Source organism: Molothrus aeneus, chromosome 2 (assembly GCF_037042795.1).
Source record: "Molothrus aeneus isolate 106 chromosome 2, BPBGC_Maene_1.0, whole genome shotgun sequence".
NCBI lineage: Eukaryota > Metazoa > Chordata > Aves > Passeriformes > Icteridae > Molothrus > Molothrus aeneus.
Genome location: NC_089647.1, coordinates 22,185,932 through 22,198,190, shown reverse-complemented (window position 1 = coordinate 22,198,190; position 12,259 = coordinate 22,185,932). Strand labels below are relative to the sequence as shown.

The window sequence follows — 12,259 nt, the reverse complement described above, 5'->3', positions numbered from 1 at the left end:
CTTTCAGACTATCAGCTTCAGACTGGTAGTCCTGCTTCATCATAAGCAGCCTTTTCTGGGGAATCAGTGTACACTTTTACACCTTCAGAGTAGTGTCATTCAGGATAGCTCTTCTGCAGCTGTCTGCCGAAGTAGATGGCTGCTGACACAAATGCTGCTATGGAAAGATTAGCTAGTGGGTTGAGTGAGGTAGGAATCGTAAAAGGATGCATCACAAAGTAGATTGTTTCACCATTTGTGATGATTCCACAATATATGTGGGTTATACCATTTTGTGTGCATAGTGGCTTCATTGTGGTATTGAGCAATAGGTTGACAGTTGTTCAGAATAAACACACAGAAAAATGCAATCTAGTATTTATGGCAGTATGTTTTGACTAATGAGTGGGTGAATACAATAACTCAGTAACTATCAGGATAAAGACAAAGGTGTTATTACAGCATGCAACAAGACTTCTGCTTTTTCAAGGCACACCCTAGTAAGGAGTACTTTGCAGTAGGAGAAAAAGGGAAGAAGCCAAACATTGTCATCTACACATATCCTTCGGTGAGGCCCTACAGAATACTGAAAGGTAGTGTAAAACATTCTATTTTTATTTTATCCAGATGGGCTAGTGTTTAAAGATCCCAGCAGATGGAGTAGTGGATCATTTTTAGTTTAGGAGGAAATAGAATCTTCTGGTCCTTCACAGCAAAAATAGAAAACATTGGTTTCAAGTTTTTATTGCATGGGAAGAAACTTCTATTTGATAGAGATAGCCAACCTAAAGCCATTACCTATTGAATAAAAAATAATTTCAGTGAATGTTGAGCTTCTTCTGAGTAGATTTTTGTGTTGTTTCTACCTCTTTCCTGTGCATGTGTATTGGGTCTTGTACATTTCTTTAGGTGGAACAGAGGTAGCCTATGTTTTTGGTGATTTCAACTGTACTGGCTCTTTGCTGGCCAGTGTTGGGAGCAGCCCTGACTACATGTTGACCATCTGGGACTGGAAACAAGAGGAGACTCTGTTGAGGTCAAAAGCTTTTGCACAGGATGTTTACAAGGTCATGTTTTCTGCTGAGAATGAAGAGCATCTGACTACAGGTGGATCAGGACACATCAAGTAGGTTTGCTGATTAGGATTAATACATAACACCTGTGCAGTCATAATACATAGTAGATGATTAACAAGAATGTATCATTAGCAAACATGTACCAATGAGGAATGCTATTTTACCTAGCCCTTACAATTACAAAAATGAGGATTTTCAAATTCTTCAGCCAGTCAAACAAATATTTCAATATCTTTGCTGTCCAAATAGGATGATGCTTGATGTTAAATGTCAGTACCTCTGGCTTCATTCTTGAAATTTCAACAAGCACTGGGAAGTAATGAAAAATTCTTATGTATGCATGTCTTCTAGCTTACCATATTTACCTTCTGTGCCTTCTGGGCTTTCTATCTTTGATTTTTGAGCTCATCTGCTCCTTGGACAGCCATTGGAGCTGGTTGCCAGGTCATGGATCAGAAACCCTCTGATCGCACCAAAAGCCTACAAAAGATGTTTCCATACATTCCCTTCCCTGCTTAGTTCATGGCTCCTTTTATAAAACAGGGTCAAACACCCAATGACTTTAAACTTTCTTTCTGTGTTCTGTGCTTAGCCAGTACTCAAATATTAACACAGAGAATCTTATGCTGTGAGTGGGATTCTGTTGTAATAAAAACAATATCTTTAAAATTATGATGCATCTTAAGTTACTTTGAATTTTAATGGGGAAATCAGATAAAAATCTGAGATTTGCTTTATAGTTTGGTTGCAAGGTGGGTCTGAAATAGCAAATTATTTATTTAGACACAGAACAAGTATAGTTTAGAAGGCATTATTTATGGAAATCTGACTAAACATAATCTCTTATAAACTTTCTTTTGAGCTGAAATACTACAAATAAACTCTGACATAGCTTTTATTACATGATAAATGTGACCTTTCACCCAAATGTGGACTCAAATTACAATTTCCAACAGTCATCTTAAAAGTAATGTCTCCTGCACACACAGGAGACAGTAATATTTAGGATAAAACCTTCGGCTCAGTGAGATTTTATAGTACAGTTTAATTCCACAAGAGGACTTGGATGACATTTAATGAAGTCCTCAGTCCCTTGGGTTTACAAAACTGAGCATCATACACCCCACAGGAAAGATAAAATAGATACTCCTAAGTAAGTGTATGAGTTGTAGCGGAAAGATGTAGGTGTGGATTTTACGCTTCTTAATTTTTAATAGTAGTTTAATCTTCATTCTGCTCATTCTGAATCCTTTTCCTAGCTTTTTCATTGGAGTAGGATAGGGAAATGTTTGTGTAGATTTAAAGCTGTATATCATTTTCAAAAAAAAAACAACAACCCCAAGTTCTCCTGCAAAAAGGAGTAATACATGAGCAAGGCATGCCTGGTAAGAGTAATGCAATGTCTAAGAGCGATTGAACAGTGTTTAGGAAATCTTGTATCACTGAGGGGTGTTTTTTTTCTGTACTCAGGTTCTGGAAAATGGCTCTCACATTAACTGGTCTCAAGTTGCAAGGAGCTTTGGGCAGGTTTGGAAAAACAGCAGTGTCTGACATTATAGGTTTTGTGGAGCTGCCTGATGGGAAGGTAAGTGAAAAAAAGTGACCAAAAGCAAAAATATTATGTATCCTTTTATTCTTTGATATAAAGTCTGCTTTGTAAGTTGGAGTGTTACTATTTGCTTGAAAGTGTTTTTAATCAGGCCTGTGATGCACTGTTCTGAGAAGAAAATATTGCCATCAATTTGCCCAAAATCCCTGTCTTGCTTTGTAATAATTGGAAAATAGTTAGTGTTGTAATTCCCAGAAAAAAGATCTGGGTTGGCTTAGAGCAGAGTGTCTTCTAATGTGAAAACATTAGTGTACAGAAATACAAAGAGACTGTTGGTCCCAATCTTCACCAATTTCAGTGCATGCAAATTGTGTCACATTGCTAAAAAGTTGAGCCTCCTCACCCTTTACATCTTCTCTTGCAAATGTCTGTACTTTGCCATTGGTTTAGTGCTTTCATGGAAGGAAGCCACAAATGTTAATTGGGTTCTTGCCTGCTTCTGCACAATTACATGCAGGTGCTTACATACTTATCTTCATTTGCATTGAAGGTTGTCTCAGGAACTGAGTGGGGCAATTTGCTGCTTTGGGAAGGTGGCCTCATTAAAGTAGAGCTCTGTCAAGTTGGACACAAGCCTTGTCATGAGGGCCCTATCAGCCAGTTAGTTTTTGATGAAGGAGACCTTTACTCTGTTGGAAAAGATGGTGTCATTCGGGTGAGTTTTTCTTTTGCTCTGCCTTTAGGTGTGCACATGTATGGTCAGCAGGTAAATATTACGTATTTCCTTTACCAGATTTTTGGAGGATAGTTTATTTCCGAAAATTATTTGGTATAACAAAGAAAATAAGAGCACATCTCCACAGTATAGGTGTTTGAACTGGATAGCATGGCATGCAGTTTTCCTTGTTTAATAGTAATAAATAAATAAATCAACTTTTTCTTTAGTAAATCAAAACAATCTTCAGTGGTTTTCTAACAGCTTTGTTCCTGACTACATTCTAACATTGTATAACTTCCAGGCCTATTAACATGTGGTGTTATCTAAAAGATAAAAAACAAGCTACAGGAATATTTGAAATTAATTTTCTGCATGTTTAAAAGCTCAGATTATTAATGTTAAAATAACACAGAAGTTAACTAGCATCTCAAAGATACATATCCTAAAATGGGGGAAAATTAAAGAAAAACCATCCTGAAGTTAACAAATAATTCTATAAATTAAGGTCAAAATGTTTTCCTTATGCATAACACCACTTTCTGACCTCACCTGTCAATGATCAAGAATTTTGCAATCTTATTTCCCTGCTCTTTAAGGGAGAACATGATGTGTCTTCTGCTGATGTGTGGAATGGCCAAGATAATCAATGGTATACTGACCTATAGGCAGTGGAGGGTTACAAACACTGTTGTTGGTTGTTGTTGTTGTATTTTATAGGTTGGTGTTTTCCCTTAGGAAAATTCACTTGATTATAAGCGTGCTAACTGATATGTTGTCCTTATCGTACAGAGCAGAACATGGAAGGGTTAGACTTCCCATTATTTTGTGCTGCCTCAGTATGAGCCATGCTGAGTGCCCACAGATACCATTTATTCTGCATAGTTCTGAAGCTGCCATGTACAGCTCTGCTTGTGTCAGGGCTGAATTGAAGCTCCAGTCACTGTTCTAGGTTATGTTCAAAGCAGTAATTTTGCTTTCTTAAAATTTTGATTATCCATATTTATTGTGTGTGAAAACAACCTGGTCTTATAAAAAAACTTTTTTTTTTCTTTTTTTTCCTTTTTTTTAATGCTTCCAATGCCATGAAGATGTGGAACTTTGAGGTAGTAGATACTGCTGATCCTGTGGATGACACCGGGTTAGTGGAGATGGAGCCTATGAATGAACTTTGGCTTGGCAAGAATGTCAGCCTGAATTTCATTACAAAAGTTCATGACCAGGGACAGTCCTTCTGGTTTGCTCAGGTAAGACACACTCAGGTACATGCATCCCTGTGGAGAAACAGAAAATGAGGAACATGCTGGTAAGTAACAGCAGGAGTCTATTACAAATCAGAGTGTTTCTTTTTAGTAGAATTCAGTCTTCTAGATATATAGAAAATAATCTTCTTATCTACCTACCTATCTACCTACCTACCTACAGGTTTGTTTTTTTTTTTTTTTATAAACACAGAAACAGGCTTCCTAGAGAGGTTGTTTAAGTTCCAAGCCTGTCAATGTTTAAGAGGCATATATAGAGGAGTTTAATAATATACTTTAAATTTTGGTCAGGCCTGAAGTGATCAGGCAATTGGATGAGATGATCCTTGCAGGTCCCTTCCAATTGAATTATGTTATGCTGTGCTGTGTTTTTAGTGTATAGTAATGTGTGAGACTCTGGCATAAGAATAGAAGAATGCCAAAAGGTATTGTCAAGTTCTATTACCTTAAAGTGATGAATGGGATTCTTAAGACCAACATAATTGCATTTAGTAATTTTTGTTTCACAATGATAATCATTAAGGACTTTTTAAGAAGTCACCATGTGCAGTTTTATTTCCAAATTGAGTCTGAAAATATTCAATTAATGTGGTTTTTTTCTTCAGGATACAAGTGGATCAATATGGAAGCTGGATTTGACTTTTTCAAATATGGTAATTTTGTTTTTTATTTCTTCTGATTTCTTCAGTTCATTTGCAATAGGAACCATATCCTATGACATCCTGTAACTATACTGGTTCCATCTGGAATGAAATTTGTGTTTTGTGAAGTTGTATGGTAGAAAATTGTAGCATTGAAACAGATATTTTATTTCATAAAATTTTCAAATGTAATTGATTGTAATGATTGTGCAGGATGGTAAAGAGGAATTTGATTTTTGATTCCTGAAATTTCAGCTGCCAAATTCAAGTTACTTTAAAGGACTTTAATTCTGTAACCTGGTAATGAAAGCTGCATGGATGCAGGAAATGAGTTCAAGGAGTGTTGTTATTTTCTCTATAGACAGATGTTTGAACTAATCCTTACTGTAGTCTTTAAATGACAGAAAGAACTAGAAAAAAATAATAAGAAGATGAAACACACTTGAAGTGTTTTATCCTACTAGTAACTAGTGTTACTGCTGGAGATGTTTTTGATGGAGAAAAAGATGACAGAGGTGAAAAAGCAGCATTTAATTTTTGCTCTGGAACATAATTAAGTTAATAAGAACAATCGCTTGTGGGGACTAGAATTCTAATGTGAAAAGTAAAATATGTTCCAAGAATTTTATGGTAAATAAAATACGCATACTATACAAACTAATTGTATTTAATGTAAAAAAAAAATGTTGCAAAGTCTGTAATTCCTTGAATGATTAAATTATTTCCCAGGCAGCATAAGCTCAAACTGGTGAGCACAAGTGTAAAATGCAGCATAATTTCTCTTCTGTTTTGCACCGCAGAGCCATGACCCAGAGCGTGTGTGTACCTTCCACTCTGGGGGGATTGAGGCCGTCGGTGTCTCTCCCTTTACATGCCTGATGGCCACCACAGCTCTTGACAGTGAGTGCACTGTTCCTTTCCTCTCATGCCATTGCCATTATTGGTTTTGAAGGGCAATGGTGCTTGGTTTGGAGCTACTGTGTTTTGTTTTTGTGCTTTTGCTATTGCAAAGTCACTTTACATCCAATTGTTATTCCTGGGATCAGTTCTTTAATAGTTAAGGCAAACCATGAATGTTTTGAAATAATGTTTTAAGACTCCTTCATCCTAAAAACCTGGGATTGTAACAATGGAAGTTTTTAATGAGAAACTTCGTAAATTGTTTGTTCTGAAGGAATGGCTGGAAAGGTGAGACATCCAGTTTGAGTAACAGTACTTGTATTCAGTGCTGGGGTTTAATAAGTTTTGGGATTTTTATCTTGTAAGGAATTACATGCACCTGCAGCATTGTGTAAGCCATTGAAAATACTAATGTTTGTGCCTTTCTTAGAAAATGCAATAGCTATTATGCTCTCATGAACAGATAACAAGCAGTTACAGACATATTCATTTAACTTTTATAAATGTTGCTGTTTAGGCCTCTCAATGTTAGCTTTATTGTGCTTTGAAAGAAGAACTACTGGCCAGAGCACTAACAATGTCATTTATACTGTTCAGAAAACATGACAAGGTATTTTAATTAAATTCCTGTCAGTACTGTCTTGTAATTCGCCTGCGTTATGCAATGCAGATATTCTTCTAGCCTGAAGACTAACTCCTACCAGTTGAGCAAACTATGTTTCACATAAATGCTAGTTGGAAGGGAGTTTTATGCAATCAGTATGTGTGCCTATGAATGTGGTTATTTTCCCTCTAATGAAATTGGATCTTACGTGGACAGTCTCCTATGTTTCCTCCCTTGAAATGTTTTCCTCCCTAGGCAGTCCCAAGTAGTAGCCTATCATCTTTTCCTATGTTGTCAGTGCAGATTTTCCATAGAGTATGCCACAATTCTGTGCTCACTTGAAAATTACATGTAGATTGTCAGCCTGGGACTTCTTATTACAACCCTCAGCCTCGAAAACTCTTGGTTCTGTATAAGTTGAAGAGTGAAGAAATCATGTATTTTGTTCATGAGCACCATGTTAGCTATGGTGCTCTGTAACCATCAGTCATCTTTCATGCCAGCATTTTGTTACTCAAAAGAGAAAACATACATTTGATCCAGATTTTAATTCAAATAAATAGACATTTCTCCATAAATCCTAACATGTAAGTGACATTGCAAGAAATAAATTCTTACTGTCTCCTTTCCACACAGGGTCAGTGCGCATCTATGATTTCAGCAGCAACAGTCAACTGAGTGTAATCAAGTTTAAACAGGGAGGAACAGCGCTGGCATGGGCACCGGCTGTTGTGAGTTTTTCCTAGCATGTTAAGCAAAAATTCTTCAAGGAGCCTATGAGCCTGCCAGCATCCAGGAAGCTGCTCAGCAAACAAGACATGAGAGGTCACTTGTTAGGCCATGGTGAAATTCACTGTAGCAGGATAGATAGGTTTGTGGGGTAGTATGTTTGTATACAGTATAGGAACAGTTTAACTTTACTATGGGTTATCAGGTATCTTACTTTGTGCCTTCCTAAAATTTTAAAATCAGATTTTTGTGTGCAGTATGGGAAGTAGTCTGAGTTTGTAGACTAACAGCTTCTATTTAACCCACACAGAGCAAATGTCAATTAACATTAGTTAGTTAACACATTTTGAAATGACAGCCCAGACAAATCACAAACATTTGGAGATAAATCATTAAAAACTGTTGCCAGAACTGATCATTTGTGGAGTGTGGAGTCTATCACTTGTAGACATATTTGCTAATTTTAATTAAAGTTGTGTCTAGTCATGTTCTTGAGAAAACATAGCAGCCTGGTGGATTAATAACAAGCAAATTTAGGAGGCAAATAATTACTTGAATGTTCAAAGCGAGGGTTCCACTGGGAGAGTGCCTTCATTTTATAAAACTAATTATTTTATAAAAATATAATTCTGGCCATGCAGGCTTTCAGACACGCTGTTAAGTGGTTACCTGTACCTTCATGAGGTAAGATGTCTGCCACAATAAATTGTACAGCATCACAAAACTGACTCAGTTCAGTTTTATGGAAGTTATTACTAAACACAATCTGAAAAACAAAGGGCACTTAGTCTATCCAGCTGCATTTAAAATTGTATTAGGTACTTGGTCACAGTTTAAAGAGTGCAAATGTATTTTAAAATCTGTGCTATTAATCTAAGAAAACTTAGTCCAACATACTTTGAAGCATCTGTTTACCATAATCTCCTCATAGGCAAGCTAGCAGTGTCTTTGTTAGATAAGTGAATACCGACAAGTCAGCTCATAATCGCCTTCAAGACATTACCATGTATGGCAAATATCAGCTAAATCCACAAGTCCAGCTATATCCAGCTAAAACACAGGCCTGTCTCTGCTAACCTGTATCACAGTTCAAGCTTCTTTTAATTGTTAGCAATTGGTTTACTTACAGAACTTATGGTAAAGACTCCTCCTTCTTTCCATCTCAAGTGGCATTCCCTGTTGACTGCTGTACTTTCTATGGACTCAGCCAGACCCAAGCCTGTTCCCTGACCTCTTAAAAAATCATACTTATGTTTGGTGCCCCATATTTTATTCAGGGAAACATAATTCTTTGTTTTGGGTTTCAGCTCTTTTGCTTAAGAAGCTACTGATATATCTTTATGTCAGTATGAATTACCTCTTCCTCAGACATTACAACCACATCCTCGTTAACATCTTCAGTTTCAGTGACATGTTATCACTAAAAAAAACCAAAACACAATCCAACCAAAAAATAGGCCCCAGTCCTCTCTCTTCCTTTGTGGTGTCATATTAGAGATGATAAGCAACATTTCCCATGTATGAAATATTCTTAGTGCTTTAGCAACACTTCCACATAAGGTGAGTTTAAAGGTAAACAACAGAGCATAATATGGATTATTCTTCGAAGCTCTCAGATGTACTCTGTGATTTTTTTTCTTTGTTTCACTTAAAGGTAAATCCTGAGGGAGGTCTAATTGCCGTGGGGTTTGAAGATGGTGTTGTCCGCATAATTGAAGTTTATGATCCCAAACTGCTGCCCAGTCATGCAGGACAGGCCAATGAGATTGCAGAGATAAATCTGAAACAAGTTTTCAAACCTCATGCTGCTGCAGTCACAGCCCTGGCATATGAAAAAAAGGGATATGTGTTTGCCACAGGGGTATGTATCATGCAGTTTGGTTGGTTTTATTAAGCCACAAATGTAGAGCCTTTTAAAAGAGATAATGTAAAAGTTTGTTTACTGACAATGCAGTTTTACTTCTGTTGTTGCTGTTGATTGCTTGCTGTAGTTCTCTGTGCAGGGAGAAGGATCTGTTGGCACTCACATCTGTTTTTCTGAAGGAAAGCAACCATGCAATTCACACAATTCATTTTGTGAATTACTGGACTGTTTAGTGTGAATTCTGTAATTCCCTTTGAAAATGGATTTGGTTCATTTTGGAATTAGTTTAGTAGGATCTTGGATCGTAAAAGCAAGTCCGTTGGTACACCACATTGGCAGCAATCCAGCTGCTACCGAGCGCTGCTTGGCCTTACCACAGGGTCAGTCAGTCAGTCAGTCAGTCAGTCATTATGCCTGGTAGTCTTTGAGATGGTTTCCAGTTAATGGGTGTCTCTTTTTAAAAGCTTGTCCTTAGCCATGATCAGTGCATTTGCAGTTACATGTTCCTTAAGCTGAATTCCCATGCATTAAATTTAATGTAGGATTTAAGGTAAAATGAATCATGTTGTGTGCCAGTTCTTGAACTTGTTATCTGGGGAAATCAGCTTGTGCTACCTTATCTGAAAAATCAGGCCTGAGCCTGAGATTTAAAGGAGCTCTTGGGGCAATGGGCAGAATGCACATGGCAGGTGATGCTAAAGGAGGCCATTAAGAGCTATGGGTGCAACATATTTCTTGGAACAGCATGGGCAGGGTTTTTATTTCCTCCCAGTAATCATCATGGAAATCCAGTCCTGAATCTCCCCTGTTTAAACACAAAAAAATGGAAGTATGTGCCTATGTCATAAAGTATTTAGAGTCTTTTGAATTTTTGGTCAGCTTTGATTCAGTCATCATCTTTGCTTGTTTGTTTGTTTTTCCTCAGAGTAAAGACAAAACAGTTTTCTTTTTTGCTATTGAGGATGAATACAAGCCTATTGGATTCATCTGTGTCCCTGGGCCTGTACAGGCATTACAGTGGTCTCCACCTTCTCATGTGAGTAATGCATATTTGTTTTCTTTCCTTCCCAGCAGTGTTAACATATAATTTTAAAAAGAATTTCCAATCAAAATAGATGAAGATCCACAACTCTAGTCATGTCCTCTATAGACAATACAAATAATGTTTTTCTCCTTTGTTCTTCATGCTGCTTCAGCATGACAAAAGGTTCTGTATAGCTAAATCTCTGGTTCAGTCACTAGGGACATATTTTGGGTTTTGGATAAGGCAAACTACAAGGTTTTGGTATGCTTTTTGAGCCCTTGACTTGAAGAAACAATCTTATTCCTTAGCTTTTGGAAGAACCGATTCTCTTTGACAAAGAAGTTATTTGGGCATTACTGTCTGTGACTCTTGCCCCTATTAAAACAGGCTTTTGAAAAGCTTTTTGACAACATTAAGAAAGATTTTGGGTGCTTCTTGAAATTCACATTCTGTGTTTGAAATGTGTCAGGACATATCAATGTAGGTCTTTGCTAATATTTAAAAGTGTTCTAGGGTTAGGATAACATTTGAAATTTTTTGGTCCAGTAACCTTATTTAGAGGAGAGACTATTAATTATTTTTAGATTCTAGCAAGATATATTTTACTGGTGCATAGTGGCAAAGTGTGGTTATTTCCACTTCTAAAAGCTGGCAAAAGAAGTCTTGTTGGTATGAATTCTGTCTTACTGCAGAAACAACAGATCTTGATCTGACAGTTGCATTTTGAGTCCTTTCCTTAAAGACAAGGTACTTCTCCTTACTAAAAAAGCACCTGTTGTGTCTTGGATGTTAGATTCTGCCTGAGTAAGTTTCTCTACCAGTATCTGGCCTCTATTGCTAGATAAGAACATTTGCTTAACACAGTGCCAGCATCTGAGTGTCACACTACTTCTTTTTTTTAGTTTGTTTTAAAGAAGCACTGGTGATTAAATACATTACATTTAATGAATACATTTTTAAACTGAGATCCTACAGACACAGGAACCATATCATTCCTAGTTAGGGTTTCCATAGCAACTCTAAAATGCCCTCTTTGCACATTTTTAGTGATGGGTCAGATAAAATAAGCCTCTCTCTCTTTTCTCCAGATAGCTCATGAAAATTGAAACTAAATACAGGCTTGTCTCTTAAAAACTCAAAACACTGAATAATTATTACCTTCACCTCACCTATTCTTCCTAACTTCCCATTTTAAAGGACTTGTGAGGTGCCAACAAAAAACAAACTGCTGTAGCATTTGGCAAGACTTTGAGCCAAGTCTTGATGATAGAAAGGATTTATTAGTATGGAAATATATGAAATTATCAACCCAAAACCTACTAAGTCATGGGTCAAATCCATCTTTTAATTTAACCAAATTTCCAAAATATCATCATGCTGCTTTCAAGCTAAGCAGTGTCAGAATTTCAGCTGGTTTGGACACAGCAAGGATTTCTTCAATTCCTTAGCTTTGCCTAGCATAAAAGAAGCTCACTGACTTCTGATGTCCATTTAAAAGTGTACATAGAAATAAGAGCACAGGTAAATGTGGCTGGACTTTGGCTTTATGCCTATGCATCTGCCTAACCAACTTTTCCTCCCATTTGTCTCGATTCCGTTTATACATCTGCCCCATTCTTTGTGTTTTTATACAGGACAAGAGCACGCTGCTCATCCTTTGTGAGAATGGCTTTGCTGTCCAGGTTCCTGCCCCTCTCCATGGGAAGCAGGATACAGTGACCACCTATCACATAAAAAACCTGCCAACACAGTACTTCCATTTTTATAGTATTAAATCCCAAATCAAGGTAAAAAACTCTCCTGTGGCAGAATTTCATCTTCTTCATTGTGTCAGGTGACCAAACTACCCAGAAGAGTTTCTAGTCCCTGTATGTCATCACAGGGTTTTTGCTAAGCTCCTTGAAAGGGAATGGCAG

General features: G+C 37.1%; 1 protein-coding gene across 1 annotated transcript in view; it reads left to right on the top strand.

The window, feature by feature from the left end:
• The window catches only part of CFAP44 (cilia and flagella associated protein 44), a 43,374-nt gene that overhangs the window by 8,447 nt on the left and 22,668 nt on the right, over positions 1 to 12,259 (top strand). The window contains 11 exon segments of the mRNA XM_066569102.1: positions 470 to 572; positions 889 to 1,105; positions 2,526 to 2,640; positions 3,155 to 3,319; positions 4,411 to 4,566; positions 5,187 to 5,234; positions 6,023 to 6,122; positions 7,363 to 7,457; positions 9,110 to 9,316; positions 10,245 to 10,355; positions 11,978 to 12,130. Coding sequence (XP_066425199.1) covers positions 470 to 572; positions 889 to 1,105; positions 2,526 to 2,640; positions 3,155 to 3,319; positions 4,411 to 4,566; positions 5,187 to 5,234; positions 6,023 to 6,122; positions 7,363 to 7,457; positions 9,110 to 9,316; positions 10,245 to 10,355; positions 11,978 to 12,130 — 1,470 coding nt within the window.